The following is a 17,480-nucleotide window of genomic DNA, read 5'->3' on the forward strand; positions in this document are numbered from 1 at the left end:
TATTGCCACATTGTGTGTGTGTGTGTGTGTGTGTGTGTGTGCGTGTGCGCGCGCACGCGTGCACATTTGGCTGCTTGCTCGTGGCACTGCATAACAATAAAACTTGTGATTATATCATTTCCCTGAGTACTAATTTTCTAGAAAATCTCAAAGCCAGGTATCTGCTTTAACAAGCCTTAAGAGACCAAATAAAGCATCAAGCTCCCTCTGCCACAGTAAACCTTGAAGTCTAAACTAGAAAGCTAGAGAAGAGCCCTAAACATTCAGATTTATGCTCAAAAACTGCCTTTTGAGTCTTTTATATAAAGTAAGAAAGCTTTAGAAGTCACTGTGGGGAAATCTGCATGTGTCAAAGATCATAAAGTCAACTGAATAAGGGTGGGAAACCTGCTCTCTGCTCTAGCAAGTGCTTCCCAACACACTGGCCCTTCATTTCCTCCAAACTTCTAGAGCTTTTTCCTTTCTCTCTCAGCCCGTTTCCTTCTATTTTTATGTATTTTGTCAAATATTTCCCAATACCATTTTATTTTGGTTTGGCCTCATTCAGGTGTGGCTTCATGTCTGACACCTCTGATATAAATAAGTTGCATATGCCAGATGTATTCAAAGGAGATGGAAGGTAACTTCCAAGGGAAAGGGTAGCGGCAGCATCTGAGAAAGGCCTCCTTCAGGAGCTGGAGTTTGGACTGTGTTATGAAGGAAACCAAGAGGAGGAGGGGGAGGGGGAAGAGGAGAAGAGGGAGGAGGAACGGGAGGAGGTGGTGAGGGAGACTGTTCCAGGAAGGGGAGTAAGCCTTGGTGTTCTGGGCCCCTTCGTTCAGATTTCTCTGACACAAGGTCTATGACCTCTCGGAACCTCCACACTGGTCACACCCAAAGAGCAGCCTGGGCCTCTGGGGCCAGCAAATGACCCTGTGGGCAGGTGTTGGTGACACGTGCCTCTTCTTTTTCTTTCCTCCTCCCACTCTCTTCCCCTCTGGTACATCCTCAGGCACATCAGTGATGGCACCAGCTCATCCTTGGCCCCACCACTTGTTGAGTAGTTCTGGGATTTCAGTGAGGTGACTGTTCTCTTCATCAGAGTAGACTGAGCCAACCCCGTCCTCACTCCAGGAGAATTTCTATGACAGAAAACCCATCCCTTTGCCCCTGCAGGGATGAGCCTGTGCGGGCTTGTCCAGGCTTGCTTTCAGACAAGAGGCTGCGGAGTTGAACGCTTAGTAACAGAGTCCTGTTTGCTCCTGGGCGGCTCAGGGGCCCAAGATCTAGAGCACTGGTCTTGGCACAAATCCATATGACCCTGAGCAAGTCACCTCCCCTTTCTCAGCCTCTGTTTCTTCATCTGTAAAATGAGGATAATAATGGCACTGCCATCCCAGAGTTGTGAGGGTGACGTGAGGTGGTTCCTGCAAAGCTCTTTGCAAACCTCAAAGCGTGGTGTAAATGTTAGCTATTGCGGCAATGATTTACAACATATGATGGGTCACCTCATTTTAACATTTTTATTCTATTCCATTTTCTTTTCTTTTTAATTAAATTTTTAGTCGAATTCAGAGAACATGAAGCCTTCCAGACTTGTTCCACTTAATGAAGGCGGAACCTCTGAGCTCTTAAACAAGGCAAGTTTACCATCATTTCATAGTGGTTTTAAATCAGCTGATTCTAGAGTTGGTACCAAGTCCCTCCCTTGATGGTTAGACTGGACCTCAGAGAAGATGATTTACGTGTTAAGTTCACAGGGCGCATTGAGTCCTTGTGACACTAATGGACCGGAGGGTCTCCCAGTGGCCCAGAGGAGGGAGCACACCTGACAAGAGCAGGGGGTGACACAAACTGCACCTAATCTGTTTTCACTCAAATGATTTGTCATTGGGATTGGAGATGTTTATTCATACACATCTGAACATTCCGTCTTTTGACTGGTAACAGTGAGGTTCTTGTTTTTTGCTTCTCTGAGGTATTTCACAAGTTTGTCATCATATCATTACCCCATCAGTCAACACATATTTGCCGACTATATTGTGCGTTCCCAGTATTAAACATAAATATGATTGGCTCCTAAGGTATTAACAGTGTTGCTGGGGAGGTAGAACCAATGAGCACCGGCCAATTAAGAGACAATCAAGTGCTGACCTTTTGGTTCCTGACAACAAACACATGCAGGAAATGTTTAGAGAAGGCAGCCAGTACATAGGAACACATAGGAGGAAGCGTCGGAGCCAGGCTTTCTTTAGAGGATGAATAATATTTAGACAGCCCAAGGAGGGCAGTCCAGGCAACAGAAACAGCATGAGCAGAGCCATGGGGGTGGAATGTTCTGGGACACACTGAGTGTGCTGACTTGACTAGTAATATTCTGGGGAGTAGTGGAAAATAAAATTGGATTAGTAAAACAAGGCCAAATTATGGAGGGCATTGAAGACCACATACAAGATTCACGGTGGTCTGGTGAGGGAGATCCTTACCTGTTTTAAAAAAAAAAAGATAAGGGTTACTTAAAACATTCAGTTTATTTTGTTTCTTTTTTTAACCAACTCATACGAGAAGCTTTGCTTATGACACTAAATGTAGCTGTCAGAGGCAGGGCATAACTCCAGAGAAAACAATTGTTATTTTCACTTGTCATCTGAATTCCACAAGAGCACCCATTTGTTCTTAACAGTAGCATCTAGACTGATGTCATATGGAATCACTACAGGTGCATGGTCAGGAGGATGACAAGGTAATAGTGGTGTTTCAGGAAGCTTCATCTGGCATCCACATTCAGCATGGATCGAAGGGAAAGAGACTGTGGAGATGGGCGAAGAAGTAGGAATGAAAGGCTCTTATTTGTAACTCGAGGATGAAGGGGGTGTTACAATTAGGGTTCTGATAGTGAAAATGGCTGTGAAAGGGGGATCCGAGGAACAGTTTTAAAGACAAGGAAAGACAGGACTTGGGAAGACTTTGTAGATGTGATGGAGACAAGAGCAAAGGGATAGGGGTGGCTAGGTGGCGCAGTGGATAGAGCACAGGCCCTGGAGTCAGAAGTACCTGAGTTCAAATCCGGCCTCAGACACTTAACACTTACTAGCTGTGTGACCCTGGGCAAGTCACTTAACCCCCATTGCCCCACAAAAAACAAACAAACAAACAAACAAAAAGAGCAAAGGGATGCCTTCAGGTTTTCTGGCCTGAGCAACCGGTTATAGTGAGTGAGGTATACAGATTATATTTTATAAACTGACTCTTTTAAATTAGGAAGATAATTTCTAGTATTTTTAAAAAAACTAATTTGATTAAAATTTTAAATTATCACTGTCTGTCTTTACTTATAAAGGAAATTATAAGACTTCAGGAAGAAAATGAAAAACTGAAATCAAGGGCAAAAGCCATAGAATTGCAGGTAACTTTACAATTTCTTAACAAAATTACTAAAAAAAAGTTGGTTGCAGCTTACATGACTGTACATTTGTTTCCACTTTATTACAGGCTACAAATGCATTGGATGAGAAATCAAAACTAGAGCGAGCTCTGAGAGATTTACAGATGGTCCAGGGAGATCAGAAGGTAGAACGCCTTCTAAATGACCTTTACCCCACACTTTTTAGACACATTTGAACCTGAGAAGCCTGCACTTCATTACCTGTTGTTCACTTTGCATTTCCCTAGTCACTCCCTATAGAAAACTAGCCCCTTTCCTGCTCCCACCCCACCCACCCTCTGGGACACCACCCCCACCTGTCAGGGATGTGGCAGAAGGGAAGGAGGGCTGCCTCTGACTCCTAGTGCCTGGGCAGTCTTGGGAAGTGCCTTCACATCCCTGGCCGCAGATTGCTCATCTGCCTAATAGCTTATGTTCTCACTTCAGTAGATGTCGATTCTCCCAACATCGGTGCACGTTGTGGCCTCTCCTGTTCTCATGTTATCTTTGTCCCTATCCTGACATGATTCCTTCATAGAGAACATGCCTAGTGGACTGGATTTCTTCCTCTGGATCCAAAAGTTCTTAACCTGGGGTCCACAGACCTCTGGGGTCTTTGGATAAGTTTTGTAGGATGGAGAGAGGGGAATGACATCTTTATTTTCCCTATTGTTTAACTGAAATTTAGCATCTCCTCCAATTATGATCAGCAAACCACAGTAGAATTAGGTTTCACCAGAGGGAACAACAACCCAAAAATAGTTAAGAAGGTCTGCTTTAGATTTTGTACATTTTGTGGTTACTGGGACAGGGAGTATCATTTCAGTTTGCTGTGGTACTCTAAGATACAACAATGCTGTCGAATTTCTATATAAAATTTATTATGGCTTCCTTCTTTTTTTAAAGACAGTAATCAGATCAAAGGATATTAGTGAATTGGAAAATACGGTTGCAGCGCTGAAGAATGAGTTTCATAAGACGCTGAATGATTCTACTGAAAACCAGAAGACTTTAGAGGAGAATTTAGTGTCAACAAAGCATGACCTACTTAAGGTTCAGGAACAATTGAGTGTGGCTGAAAAGGTCAGAGTGTAAAGTTCTTCTCTTTCAGTTTTCATTTCATCTGTTGTGTCAGATACTGGGATCACTTGATCCTCTAAGATATTAGCCCATGTTATAAAGTTCTAAAGATCAGAAGAGTATGAATGAGTTGGCCAACTTTAATGCTAAAGTGTTTGTTAACCAATGACTCTTTTTCCTCTGGGGCAAAACAACTCAGTGAAATTACCCATGTCTACATTAATTCGTTAATCAGTATTTTTATTTTCCTTTCTAACTTATTGTGTCTCTGTGCCTTATAACTAAACAAAAGGCTGAATAATGGGATTTGTCTTAAGTGTTAATGCATTTCTGTATCTTTGGCATGATTTTTAAAGTAACTCATAGAAATCCAGGCACCTTGAAGAAAAGCCAAGATGGAGGAATAAAGGTAGGGACTTTGCTGAACTCTCCCAAGTTAACCTTCAAACAACTTTAAAATTGTGCTTCAGAATGAATTCTGGAACAGCAGAACCAACAAAAGGACACGGTGAAACAGTTTTCTAGCTCAAGAGAACTTAGAAGGAGGACAGGAAAGGTCTGTTTGACTAGGGTGAAAGTGAAAGGCAGTAGAGAGCTGGCCTTAGAAATGACTGAGTCAGCAGTGGCTTCTACAGCTCTCAGCCCACAGACAGGAAGGGGGTCCAATCATTGGTCAGAAGGAGATTACAGGGGACCCTTGGCTGGCACTCGGAGCCGGACTCTGTTGCTTTGCCCATATTTGGCTCTGGGTCACAAACCCTGGACACTAGCAGGAGGGACCCTGATCACAGTTCCAAGGCAGAAAAGAGTGCTTATGACTCATAGACCAGAGCACAGACCAGCAACAGCAGGGACCACACCTCTCCTTAGATCCTGCCACTTAGAAGAACCAAACCCTTACAGACACCCAGAATTAGCTCTGAGGACAGTAGCATGAAAAACCTAACGTTTAGGACAGGGGCCCCTCAACCCCAAGAGCAGAACTCAACTTTTCCGTGAAGTTAAAAGTCAGGTAATAGACAGGAAAAATGAGCAAATAACAACAACAAAGGAACCAGTTCATGGAAAGTTACGTTGGTAACAAGGAAGATCAAAACACAAACTCAGAGGAAGACAGCAAAGTTAAAACTGCTACATCCAAAGCCTCAAAGAAGAATGTGAACTGGTCTCAGGCCCAAAAATAATTCTAGTAAGATCTCAAAAAGGATTTTTAAACTCCAATAATAGAGGTAAAAGAAAAATTAGGAAAATAAATGATAGTGAATCATGAAAAAGGTGTCAACAGCTTGATAAAGGAGGCACAAAAAAAATACTGAAGAAAATAACACCTTAAAAAAACAGAATAGGCCAAATGGTAAAAGAGGCACAAAAATCTGCTGAAGAGAACTCCTTAAAAATCAGAATTCACCAAATAGAAAAAGATGTCCAAAAATTCCCTGAAGAAAAGAACTCCTTTAAGTTGTGGGAAAATTGGCACCCTAATGCATTGTTGGTAGAGTTGTGAACTGATCCAACCATTCTGTACAATTTGTACACTATGCCAAAAGGACTATAAAACTGTGCATACCTTTTGATTCAGCAATACCATTACTAGGTCTATATTCCAAAGAGATCATTAAAAAATAGGAAAGGACACACATGTACAAAAATATTTATGACAGCTCTTCTTGTGGTGACAAAGAATTGGAAACTGAGGGGATGCTCATCAATTGGGGAATGGCTAAACAAGTTGTGGTATATGGATGTAATGGAATACAATTGTACAATAAGAAATGATGAACAGGCAGATTTCAGAAAAACCTAGAAAGACTTATATGAACTAATGCTGAGTGAAGTGAGCAGAACTAGGAGAACATTGTACATAGTAATGACAACATCGTGCAATGATCAACTATGATGAACTTAGCTCTCCTCAACAATGCAGTGATATAAGACAATTCCAAAAGACTCATGATGGAAAGTACTATCCAAATAAATAGAAAGAACTAATTGATTTTGAATGCGGATCAAAGAATACTATTTTCACTCTTTCTTTGTTGTTTTCATTTTTTATTTTAGTTTTCTCATGGTTTTTCCCTTTTGGTCTAGTTCTCTCACAACATGACTAATGTGGAAAAGTTTAACATGATTGTGCTGCATAACCTATCAGATTGTCTGCTGTCTTAGGAAATGGGGAAGAAAGAGAGGGAGGGAGAAAAATTTGGAACTCAAAATATTATAAAAATGAATGTTGAAAAAAATTTTAATGAATATTTACATGTAATTGGGGAAAAATTGCTATTAAGATGGAAAAAAGAAGTCTTTAAAAAGTAGAATTGGCCAATGGAAAAGAAGGCATAAAGCTAACTGAAAAAATAATTCCTTAAAAATTAGAATTGGACAAGTGGAAACTAATGACTCTTTGAGACATAAAGAAACAATAAAACAAACTCAAGAAATGAAAAAAATAGAAGAAAATGTGAAATAGCTTATTGGAAAAGCAAATGACCTGGAAAATAAGTTAAGGAGAGATAATTTAAGAATTATTTGGTTATCTGAAAACCTTGATCAAAAAAAGAGCCTAGACATCATATTTCAAGAAATTATCAAGGAAAACTGCCCTGATATTCTAGAAGCAGAGGGTAAAGTAGAAATAGAAAGAATCCACCAATCACCTGTTAAAAGAGATCCCAAAATTAATACTCCCAAGAATCTTGTAGCCAAATTCAGGACTCCCAGGTCAAAGAGAAAATGTTGCAAGCAACCCTAAAGGAACAATTGAAATGTCATGGAGCCTCAGTGAGAATCACACAATTTTTAACAGCTACCTTAAAGGTTTGGAGGGCTTGGGATATTATATTCTAGAAGGCAGAGGAGCTAGAATTACAACCAAGAATCACTTGCCAGCAAAACTAAGTATAATCCTTCAGGGGAAAAAATGTAGATTTAATGAAATATAGGACTTTCAAGCATTCCTGATGAAAAGACTAGAGCTAAAGAGAAAATTTGACTTTCAAATATAAGACTCAAGAGAAACATTAAAAGGAAAACAGAAAAGAGAAATCACAAGAGATTTAATAAGGTTAAACTGTTTACATTCCCAAATAGGAAGATCATATTTGTAACTCCTAAAAACTCTATCAGTCAGAGGTATACATAGGGAGCATGGATGTGAGTTGACTATGATGAGATGATACCTAAAAACAAATGAAATTGGGGCAGCTAGGTGGCGCAGTAGATAGAGCACTGGCCCTGGAGTCAGGAGGACCTGAGTTCAAATCTGGCCTCAGACACTTAACACTTACTAGCTGTGTGACCTTACGCAAGTCATTTAACCCCAATTGCCTCACTAAAAAAAATAAATAAATAAATAAATAAATGAAAATGAAATTAAGGGATGAGAGACATGCTCTGTGAGAAGGGGAAAGGGAGAAGTAGAATTGGATAAATCATCTCACATAAAAGTGGTGGGAATATTGGGTGGGAAGTGAACAAGGCTTGAACCTTATTCTCATAGGAATTGGCTCAAAGAGAGAATTAAATACATAATCAGTTGGGCATAGAAATCTATCTTACCCTATTGGGAAGTAGGTAGGGAACTGGATAAGAGAAGGGAGGAAGGGAACACTAATAGAAGGGAAGGTAAATTGGGGGAGGTAGTGATAAGAAACAAAACACTCTTTTTTTTGGTGGTGACTTGCCCAGGGTCACACAGCTAATAAGTATCAAGTGTCTGAGGTTGAATTTTAACTCAGGTCCTCCTGAATCCAAGGCCAGCGCTTTATCCACTGTACCACCTAGCTGCCCTCCGAAGCAAAACACTTTTGAGGAAAACAGGGTAAAAGGAGAGATAGAATAAAAATGAAAAATAGGATGGAGGGAAATATACAGTAATCATAATTGTGAAAAAAATACAGCAAGTTTCTCTGATAAAAGGTCTCATTTCTCAAATATGTAGAAAACTGAGTCCAATTTATAAGAATACAAGTCATTCCCCAATTGATAAATGGTCAAAGGTTGTAAAGAGGTAAATGAAGAAATCAAAGTAGTCTATAGTCACATGAAAAAAAAAATGCTCTGAATCACCATTGATTAGAGAAATGCAAATTAAAACAATTCTGAGGCACCACCTCATACCTATTAGATTGACTAGTGTGATAGAAATGTAAAATGACAAATGTTGGTGGGTATGTAGGAAAATTGGAACACTAAAGCATTGTTGGTGGAGTTGTGAACTGATCCAACCATTCTGGAGAGCAATTTGGAAACAATGTCAAAAGGGCTATAAAGCTGTGCATACCCTTTGATTTTTTCTGGAGGGTAAAGGATCTGGGATTACAACCAAAAGTTACCTAACTGGCAAAACTGGGTATAATTCTATAGGGGAAAATGGATGTTTAATGAAATAAAAATTTACTAGGTCTTTGTCCCAAAGAGATTGAAAAACCAACAACTTTGAAAAGGACCTATGTGTACAAAAATATTTATAGCTGCTCTTTTTGTGGTGGCAAAGAATTGGAAATGGAGGGAATGCCAATCAATTGGGGAATGACTGAACAAGTTGTGCTATGTGATTGTGATGGAATCCTATTGTACTATTAAGAAATGACAAGCAGGATGTTTTCAGAAAAACCTGGAAAGATATGAAATTATGCAAAGTGAAGTGAGCAGACCTAGGAGATCATCGTGCATAGTAACAGCAATATTGTATGATGATCTTTTGTGAATGACTTAACTCTTCTCAGCAATATGATGATACAATGATGAAGGACTCATGATGAAAAATGCTATTCACCTCCGGAAAAAAAACTGATGGAGTCTGAATGCAATAACCTATGTTAAATTGCTTGCCTTTTCAATGGGAGGGTGGAGGGTAAGAGGGAAGGAAAGAATTTGGAACTCAAAATTTTAAAGAATGAATGTTAAAAATTGTTTTTACATGTAATTGGAAAAAATAATCATTTCTTTAAAAAAAAAATCTCTCGACCTTACATTAGGGATAAATTTCTTCTCATTTAGATAAGAATATGAATAAATTCATTATGAAGTCTACATTTGAAAAGTCACATTATTTCAGCTAGAAGTAGAACTTAATGTAAAACATTGCTTCCAAAATTCACTCATTTTATTTCTAGAACAGTTAGAAAGAGATCAAGATTCACATTACACTAAATTAACATTAGAAACACCTTCGTTTTGTTTTGGAGTGTGTGTGTGTGTGTGTGTGTGTGTGTGTGTGTGTGTGTGTGTGTGTCTTTTCAGAGGCCAAATGCTGATACAGTCAAAGAGTTGGCCTTGGGTGACAAAATTCAGGCCCACTTTTGACCCTCATTGGCTGGGCTACTCACTGAACATCTCAGGAATGGGAGCAGCACTTCAGAACTCTGAGAAAGTGCTAAGGGGCATTGTTCAGAGGGGCTTTCCATCTGAGACAGTGTTCTGTACCAGGGAAATCATAAGTCTAGCCCCCGTCTGTATTTCTTTTCATATTTTAAATTTTCCACATCTAGTGAAAGAATATGTTTGAGTCATTTGCTAGCAGCGTCATCAGCAAAATATCACTAGTTTGCATGTTTGTAGTTAGGAAATAAAATTACTTATTTAACTTTTGGATTAGATTTATTACCTCCATAAAGACAGCTGAGTTTGCTCAGCTAAGTCTGACAGTGCCATTTGAAATGAGAAAGGATCGTTACATTTCACCGTGTGATCAGTTGTAACTGACTGATGTTCTGTGCCCAACAGGAGCTAGAGAAGAAGTTCCAGCAGACCGCAGCTTACCGCAGCCTGAAGGAGATTCTTACCAAGAAGAATGAGCAAATTAAAGAGCTGAGGAAAAGGCTCGCCAAGTAAGGGACCCTCTGGGCTTGGGCTGGGCTGGGCTGACTTTCCCCCTTGTTACTGATTGTTAACCACAGCATTTACATAGCATGTTTGGGACCTGTCAGGTAGAGACTGTGAGTGTTGCCCTGTAGGTGAAAAAAACAAAGTTAACAAGTGACATAATGTGGTCAAGGTCACATAGTGTGAGGGACAGAGCCAGGATTAGAACCCAGGCCTCGTGATTCCAAAGCCTGTGATATTTCCACTGACCATGCTGTTTCCAATGGAGTGCCTACACAGATCAAAAACTGCCCCAGGGACGAAGGGCAGGTAGGTGGCACAGTGGATAAAGCACTGGTCTTGGATTCAGTAGGATCTGAGTTCAAATCCAGCCTCAGACACTTGACACTTAGTAGCTGTGTGACCCTAGGCAAGTCACTTAACCCTCATTGCCTCGTAAAACAAAACAAAACAAAACAAAAACAAAACCCAGGAAGGTATGTAGTAAGGTTTTTCAGGCAAATAGACTTCTGTTGAGAAAAACAGGTGAACCTTGGCCTGAAGTAGGCTATATATGTTGATCGAATTACATAGATAATTATATTATAATCACATAGATAAATTCTATTGTACTTGGTGTCGAAACACGTCTTTTCTTTAAAAAAAGAGACTTGGTGACAGCCTGGTGTTCTACGCTGTTAGCCCGGCTTCTCAGGAATGTCTTTCCATTCACAAGCTGATGTGCGTTATCAAAACTTCATTGGCAAAGAGACTTTTGCCAAGTTTCCATATTTTATGTGCCAACCAACTGAATCCATTGTGGTAATTTGGGGACCTGGAGGATTTCACAGAAGAGGCCGCTGTTGCAGGATGCACATCAGGTAGAAACTGAGTCCTCCATGGGTGGAGAAGGGATGGCCCCGGAGCCTGTGGTGTCAGCGGGAGGAGCATCAGCGTGGGCAGTTCTGCCCATTCAAGCTGGGTCTCTTGATGCTTCCCTCTTCCCCCACCCCACTGTTACTGAGCAGTGGGGGCCATGTCTGCTGATGGCCTGCCCAGGATGTCACTGGGAAGTGACGAGGAGGCACCCCACAGAATCATGAGGGGTGACAACTTCCAGACAAATGTGGTGGGAGGTATGGCCAGAGCCCAGGTGGCCTTTTGCAGGTGACTCTTGTGATCTCAGAGAGGCCCCTTCCCCATACGATTCTAAAGGTCTTAGACTTTTAGAGGTCATTTGGTCCAACCTCCCACCCAGGGCAGGGACCTTTGCTGTCAGCATCAGTGACAAATGGTCATCTCGACTTGAGCTCTTCCTCATAAGGCAGTTATTAATAACAACACCATGACATTTGTAGCATACTGAAAGCTTTGCATAGTATTTGTCATTCATGCATTATCCTATCTGACCCCCACAGCAGCTCTGTAAGGTGGTTGGTCAGGTGGTGCAGTGGATAGAGTGTTGGACTTAGAATCAGGAGGCCTGAATTCCAGTCCTGCCTCAGAGCCCTGCTGGCTGGGGGAGCCCCACTTCCTTATCTCTGTTATGGCAATGATGGGGTGGTTGGGCAGGTCAGATCAGGTCACATGCCAATGCCAGCTCTAATTAGTATGGCAATGCTGTTATTCTGATTATTCCCATTATACAAAGGAGGAAACTCAAAGACAAGTTAAAGGATTTGCCCCTCATTCTAAGACTGTCCAAGATGGGACTTGAACCCAGGGCTTCTTGACCCCAGCTCTCTGGGCACTCTTCCTAATATTCTGCCTCGGTCAGATGAGACAGTTGTTCCTTTGCTCTGTAACTTCTATGCCTGAGTTGACACAAATATACAAACTTTTTTTGTTTATTTTTTGTTTTTTGGGTTTTTTTTGGCAGGGCAATGAGGGTTAAGTGACTTGCCCAGGGTCATACAGCTAGTAAGTGTCAAGTGTCTGAGTCTGGATTTGAACTCAGGTTCTCCTGAATCCAGGGCCAGTGCTCTATCCACTGCACCACCTCGCAGCCCCCTAAATGTTCTCTTAAAAGAACAAAAGCTTTTTAATCATCAAAATAGATTGAAGGTTTACAAAGCATCTTCCTGGGCGTGGGTTGTATCACTATCCCCATTTTACAGATCAGATGACTGAGGCTCAGAGATCAAATGATCTCCAGTATTTTACTATAAAAAGGACTTTGACAAATACGGTTCAGGTGGAAAAATATTTTGCTTTTTTTGTAACTTCAAAATCCAAATGACTACAGTCCATAGTATAATCTGAATTTTCATTTCTTCTCAGATATGAAACTGAAGACTAAGAAACATGAAAATTCTGTGATCTGTCTGGAAGCTGCCACAAAGTGACAGTGTAGACCTTGGTATCCTCCGTTGTGGACTCAAAAGGGCCTGGGCCCACTTTCTTCTTTTTCTAATGTTAAAATAAGTTGGGCCGTTCTTTGGTTTGTTTTAGGAGATATGGGGGGAGGGGGGTTGTTGGGTTTTGCTTTTCAAAAAGAAAAGTTTTTCTGTTTTCATTTGTTTAATTGGAAAGACGACAAGGTAGCCATTCTTGTCACTATGACATCCAAAGTTTCTCTGCACCTAGGGAATAGAAAGTTTCTTCTGTACATAGGATTTCCTTTGAAAATAGTGAGAGTTCTTTCTCAGTAGAGAAAAGATTTTGTTCTGGGAAAGGGAAGAAGAATCTTGCCCTTTGACATAAGTGTTCAAAATTATACCTTTTGTATAACTATGAAGGAAGCTGACAATATACATATGCATTCCCCAGGGGGAAAAAGAAGCACAAGGAGTTACTAACAAATAACTGAATTTATTTTTATTAAAAGTTGAACTTAATGCATTTTTCTGGACTTTTGTAGCAGGGATCTGTCTGTCATTGGAAGCCTAACCCTAAACTAGCCATCATTTATTTCCATGAATTACGTGTTTCTCAGTAGCATCAGACAAAGTCTAGTTAGTGGGAGAGGTACTGCCGAGAGCCCAAAAGGAGACAGGCCAGTTCTGTGAGAAATCAGGGCTCCGAGTTGGGGTATTGGCAATTATTAGAAAAACAAACACAGGGCAGCATGTTTAGTTTTGGGTCCTTAGAATTTCCTCCCAAGCTACATGCTAAGTAAAAGCACCTTTTTCAAAACCATATTACACTCGAAGTCAAAGTCAGCCTGAGAACGAAATCTTTCCCTCCACATTGTTACAAAGGGTGCACACAGTGTCAAAAATATGCTCCCAATTCTTCTTGCTGGTTGACTTTGCATCGATCATTAGACTGTCTGTGCACACATTTCATCATCTGAAAAAAATAATAGAAAAATAGTACTACTGCACAGCAATGGACTAAGGCCCAGTAAGCTTTTTTATTTCCTTAACAGAACTCCTGAGTTTACCCCATTCTATGAATGCACTTGGTTATTCAGCAAGTTAATGAGTCACAGGTGAATTAGCTCTTCAGGAAAGTGGATGTATATCACTTACACCTAATAAACACTGCCGAAGAGAGAGAATTCATCACCTCAAAATGATAATTTTCTCCCAGAAAAAAAAATTTACTTTTAAGATAAGACTTATTATCACTACATTATATTTCTACATATTCATCTAAAAATGTATTCTAATGGGTGTTTAAAATATAAAAAATATTTTTATTAAAAAATTTATCCTTGACTTTAAGTCAAGAATAAAATTAGTTGAATTTTCCCTGGAAGAGTACAAAGGAACTGTTAAAGGATCTGCAAAGGGGAACAAAAATAGTTTTCCATGTGCTTTTACGTTGGATTTTGAACTCTTATTCCAACTCTATCACTCAACCATCTCAGTGTCCTTTTGAACCCTTGTTGAACACTAAGCATACATTTTTACAATATTGTCTTTCTCAAGACCTATTAACTCTTTATAGTAATGCCCGGGGTAAGGCCAACCTGGGAACAAAAGCTTGATCATCCCAAAGCCAAGCTCCTGCTTGCCTGGGGTGTGGTTGGAAGCCAATGGCCTGTGTGCAGGTATGTTTGCAGTGGTCACATAAGAGAACTTATTGGCTATACTTTGGTCTTTTGGTATCTCCTTGGTAATAATTCTGCACAGTGTACTATTGGCACATCCATATGTTAACAAACCACCTCATTTCTGGACTCCTCCAATCTCACTGTACCCACCACGAGGTGAACTAATTGGCTGTTACTTGGCATAGATCAGTATGCTGCTTCATAGCCTAAGCCAGAATTCTGCATTTAACAATCTTGAGCAAAATAAAATGTAAAATGCTCATTTCCTTGTAAATTTTAGCTTTAATATATATTTCATTTAACAAAGAAGTTTTCTTTTAGGTCTCGGCGTTTTCCATTTTTAGGAATGTTAGTTCAAACTCTTGAGTGACATGCCACTCAATAATAATGCTTATTTTATTTCTCACCTCCCAATCTCGAGGCATCTGCTCCAAAAGGACCAGTTTTCTGCTCAGTCATAATGAATCAGACCCTTTGTAGGCAGAATCAAAAAGTAAAGGGGTCTTTGGTTGAATTTCTTCTATTCATTATATATTTATCCCTTTGTTTCATATCATGTACAACATGTTCAATCTATATGTATTCAATAAATCTTAAATCTCTTTAGAGGAAAAGAGTTATTCATTTATCCATTTTAAAGCCGATGATTGATGCTCTTTCTGCCCTGTCAGAGGCAGTGTTGGACAGTGGGAAGGGCACTGGGCTAGGCATCAGAGGACCTCACCTCAGACACTATGTGACCCTGGGCAAGTCACAACTCCAATTGCCAGTTGTCCTGATGTATATCTTGCCACTGGACCCAGATGGTTCTGGAGTAGAGTGAGGTCGGTAACCTTACACAGCCCTCCCTCACTTAAATCCGTTTCAGTGCAAGCCATGACATCACCCCAATATCATGGTCCTCTTTCAGAATAAAAGACAAGAAGATATGGGTTCGAATCCCAGTGTTTCCATTCACTCTTGTTGGACCTTAGACAAATCCCAACTTCTCTGGACCTTGGGTCCTCCCATGTAAAATGAGAGGGTGGACTAGAAGAACTCTCAGATCTGTGATCCTATGATCTTTCTTATAAGAAGTGCACCCCTTAGCCCCTGATGAAGTCTTGTTTAGATGATTGCTGCTGCTGATCAAATGGATTGCAGGCACTTGACAATAACAGATCACCTTAGGCTAATTATTAGCTAATACTCAAAGGACTTTTGGTAAAGATGGATGTGTGAATGGTCACAGAATCATCAGTCAAACATTTAAAGCACCTACTATATGCCAGGCACTACGCTAAGTGCTGGAGGTAAAAAAATTAAAAAGAAAGAGAAAGAAAAAAAAAAGACAGTCCCTGCCCTCAAGGAGCTTACAATCTAATGGGGGTGACGTGTGCAAACCGCTATGGACAAACAAGCTAAGCACAGGGTAAATTGGAACTCTAGTGAACAGGGAAGGTTTTTAGAATTAAGAGGGATGAGGAAAGGCTTCCTGCCGAGGGTGAGATTTTAGCTTAAAGGAAGCCAAGAAACAATGAGAAGAACATTCCATTGGTGAACATCCCCAGGGAGGAGGCGTGAGGTGGAATGTCCTGTTAAAGAAACAGTCGGACGGGTGTCGATGGATTAAAAGGGGAGGTGGGGGGAAGAGGCAGTACAAGATGCAAGGAAGGTAGAAAGAAGGGTGGGGGAACTGTGGACAAACCTCCCCTTCAGGAAGGTCACTTTGACAGATGAGTGGAGGCTGGACCAGAGTGGAGAGAAAAGAGGCAAACCAACCTCTGGTGAGAGAGTAAGGGCCTGCCAGGGCAGCATCACAGGAGGGAGGGGGCTTATAAAGATGCTATAAAGGTAAACTTGATAGACCTTGGCAATAGATTGGATATGGAGGGTGGGGTGGGGAGCGATACCCAGGTTGTGAGCCTGGGGGACTGGGAAGACAGTGGTGCCCTCAACAGTTGGGAAGGTAGCAAGAAGGGAGGATTTGGAGTTTAGAGAGAAGTAGTGGATGAGGGGATAGGTCTATCCTGTAAATCTTCCCCCACTGATATCGAATTAGTAGAAGAAGTAGGAACAACGTGAACAGCTGCAAAGGATCCACATGCGACCCATGGAAAGCACCCTGCTCCCCTTGCCTCTCTGTGACCCCCCCCACACACACACACAAAACACAAAACACAAAAAACCATCTATTACATATAGGTCTTTTGATTCACTTTAGATTTTCAACATCTCTTTATACTATTTCCTACAAATCACCCGAGCCTGGTTAATAAAGACTCCTAAAATACCACTAAACTCCTGTGGTTCCCCTAAAAAACAATCATCACTCCTCCTTCCTCCCCCAAATCTTACGTCAGTGTTTGGGGGTGTCTTTCACCTCTCTTAGACTGCCTATTCTTTCTGATCTCTGTTGGAAATGACATCTATCCTGATCTATCCTGCAGCCTTTAGCCATTCCTATTTTCTTTGTATAACAATGGGAACATAGGGTAACCAAGCTTGTTAGAATTATGTCTACAATAAAAGTAAATGGGCTGGGGCAGCTATGTGGTGTAATGGATAGAGCACCGGCCCTGAATTCAGTAGGACCTGAGTTCAAATCCAGCCCCAGACACTTGACACTTACTAGCTGTGTGACCCTGGGCAAGTCACTTAACCCCAATTGCCTCACCAAAAAAAAAAAAAAGTAAATGGGCTCTGAGTGAGAGGTGGAGAGGCTCTCACCTTGGGTACAGTATGAACTTGGAAGTGCTTATCTACCTTTGGAGCAACAGCTCTTTCATTGTTTCTTTATCTCAATGAGGCAGGGGACAGGGGAGGGGAGGGAAGGGAAGAGGACAGGACAGGAGAGGAGAGCCAAAGAAAGAGAGAAGTAGAGAGAGAGAGAGATCTGGAGAGAAAGAGGGAGGGAGGAAGAGAGAAAGACACAGAGACAGAGACAGAGACAAGAGAGAGACTTTTCTAGATCCCACAGTCTCAAGACAATAAATCTTAGTTGAACTGTTTTTGTGCTTGTGAAATGAAGCATGTGCATTGTGTGTATGTGTGTGTGTGTGTGTGTGTGTGTGTGTTTTACAAACACAGGATTGAGAACGATCCACTTCTCTTGGATTAAATAAGGGAGTGAACCCCAAGTCCCACAATAAGGCCTTGTTTCAGTCCATCGGGTGGCCCCCTCACCAGACATAGCATCACAGCAGGGCCTGAACC

The 17,480-nt window shown here is 41.0% G+C and overlaps 1 protein-coding gene across 2 annotated transcripts in view; it reads left to right on the plus strand.

The window, feature by feature from the left end:
* The window catches only part of LZTFL1 (leucine zipper transcription factor like 1), a 29,035-nt gene extending 14,152 nt beyond the window's left edge, over positions 1 to 14,883 (plus strand). For both annotated transcript variants that reach the window (XM_043968546.1, XM_043968545.1), the window contains 6 exons: positions 1,545 to 1,619; positions 3,320 to 3,385; positions 3,472 to 3,549; positions 4,310 to 4,486; positions 10,208 to 10,311; positions 12,566 to 14,883. In XM_043968546.1, the coding sequence (XP_043824481.1) occupies positions 1,545 to 1,619; positions 3,320 to 3,385; positions 3,472 to 3,549; positions 4,310 to 4,486; positions 10,208 to 10,311; positions 12,566 to 12,584 (519 nt within the window). In that variant the 3' untranslated portion in view covers positions 12,585 to 14,883. The remainder of the gene's footprint in view (positions 1 to 1,544; positions 1,620 to 3,319; positions 3,386 to 3,471; positions 3,550 to 4,309; positions 4,487 to 10,207; positions 10,312 to 12,565) is intronic.
* The last annotated feature ends 2,597 nt before the right edge of the window (positions 14,884 to 17,480 follow it).

This window comes from Dromiciops gliroides, chromosome 5 (assembly GCF_019393635.1).
Source record: "Dromiciops gliroides isolate mDroGli1 chromosome 5, mDroGli1.pri, whole genome shotgun sequence".
NCBI classification, from domain to species: Eukaryota; Metazoa; Chordata; class Mammalia; order Microbiotheria; family Microbiotheriidae; genus Dromiciops; species Dromiciops gliroides.